The 1,457-nt window shown below is 57.2% G+C and overlaps 1 protein-coding gene across 1 annotated transcript; it reads left to right on the forward strand.

Annotated features, from left to right (window-relative positions):
• Window positions 1-335: 335 nt before the first annotated feature.
• Window positions 336-1,450, forward strand: LOC107301876 (fructose-bisphosphate aldolase C-like; the record flags this gene model as incomplete). Its single annotated transcript, XM_015831041.1, has 2 exons — window positions 336-447; window positions 1,281-1,450. Coding segments are annotated over exons 1-2 (282 nt in total), but the record flags the coding sequence as incomplete, so codon positions are not given.
• Window positions 1,451-1,457: the final 7 nt, after the last annotated feature.

Consider the following 1,457-nt stretch of genomic DNA (forward strand, 5'->3'; position numbering starts at 1 on the left):
CTTTTATGACTTGTGGACTTTAACTCCCAGAATTCCTCAGCCAGGCACACTGGCTGAGGAATTCTGGGAGCTGAAGTCCACAAGTCATCAAAGGGCCAAGTTTGAAGACCCCTGATTTAGATCACAGATGGGCAAAGATGGCCCCTGGACGGCCTGTGGACTTCAACTCCCAGAATTCCTCAGCCAGCCATACTGGCTGGCTGAGGAATTCTGGGAGTTGAAGTCCACAGGCCGCCAAGGGGCCATCCTTGTCCATCCGTAGACGATAAAGACACGATAGCCCTGGCCATTGTTGAGTGACACGTTTGGATGCCCTTCCAGAGACACCTATCAAGATGACCCACCAGTACCCCCCGCTCACTGCCGAGCAGAAGAAGGCGCTTTCGGACATTGCCCAGCGGATCGTGGCCCCGGGCAAGGGCATCCTGGCCGCCGATGAGTCCGTAGGTGGGTCTGCCGGAGAGGGAGGGGGAGGGGGGCTGAGCAGCCTGGCATTTGGGGAGTGGGTCTGGAGGCATCTCTTCCGGGGGGGGGCATCTTTCCAGCAGGCAAGGGAGGGGGGCTCCTGGGAAAAGCTGGGGTCCCACTTTTCAAAGACGCTTTTGGATTCCTCTCCTGGGGGCACGAAGGACCCCTCCCCATTATGGAAGAGGGAGGGATTGCTGGGGGGGGGGCGGGAAGCCCCCGTAATTAGGATTTCCCATTTTCAGTCCTTGAGTGGCTCCGGATTTCCATCTTCAAAAACCTCTGACTGTCCGGAGACTGAGAGACACTAGTCCTCAACATACAACAATTCATTTAGTGACCATTTAATGTCCTACCACACTGAAAAAAAAATGATTAAAACTTAAGCGATGAAGACGAACACAATCGTTGCAGCGTCCCCGCGGTCACGTGATCAAAATTCGGACGCTTGGCGATTGACTCAGAGTTACGACGGTCGCAGCGTCCGCTGTGCATATGTGTGTCACGTGATCCCCTTTTGCGTGACCTTCTGACCGGCAGAGTCCATGGTGGGAAGCCGGACTCAACGTCTTGACAGCTGCAGTGACTGGCTTAACGGCGGTGGCAGGAAAGGCCGTAAAACGGGGCGAAATTGACTTGAACAAATGTTTCACTTAGCAACAGAAACGCTGGGCCCGATGGGGGTCGTAAGTGGAGGATTGCCTGTAGTTGGGAAGAGTCCAGGCTGGAGGGATGGAGGGATGGAGGGCGGGCCCAGGCTGTGACACGCAGGGGGGGGTCCTCAACTCAGGGCGGCTTTTTGGGGTCCCCCGCAGGCAGCATGGCCAAGCGGCTGAACCAGATCGGGGTGGAGAACACGGAGGAGAACCGGCGTCTCTACCGCCAGATCCTCTTCAGCGCCGACAGCCGGGTCAAGACGTGCATCGGGGGGGTCATCTTCTTCCACGAGACCCTCTACCAGAAGGCCGACGACGGCACCCCCTTCGTGGACC

Source organism: Protobothrops mucrosquamatus, unplaced genomic scaffold (assembly GCF_001527695.2).
Source record: "Protobothrops mucrosquamatus isolate PMUCROS unplaced genomic scaffold, P.Mucros_1.0 scaffold18607, whole genome shotgun sequence".
NCBI lineage: Eukaryota > Metazoa > Chordata > Lepidosauria > Squamata > Viperidae > Protobothrops > Protobothrops mucrosquamatus.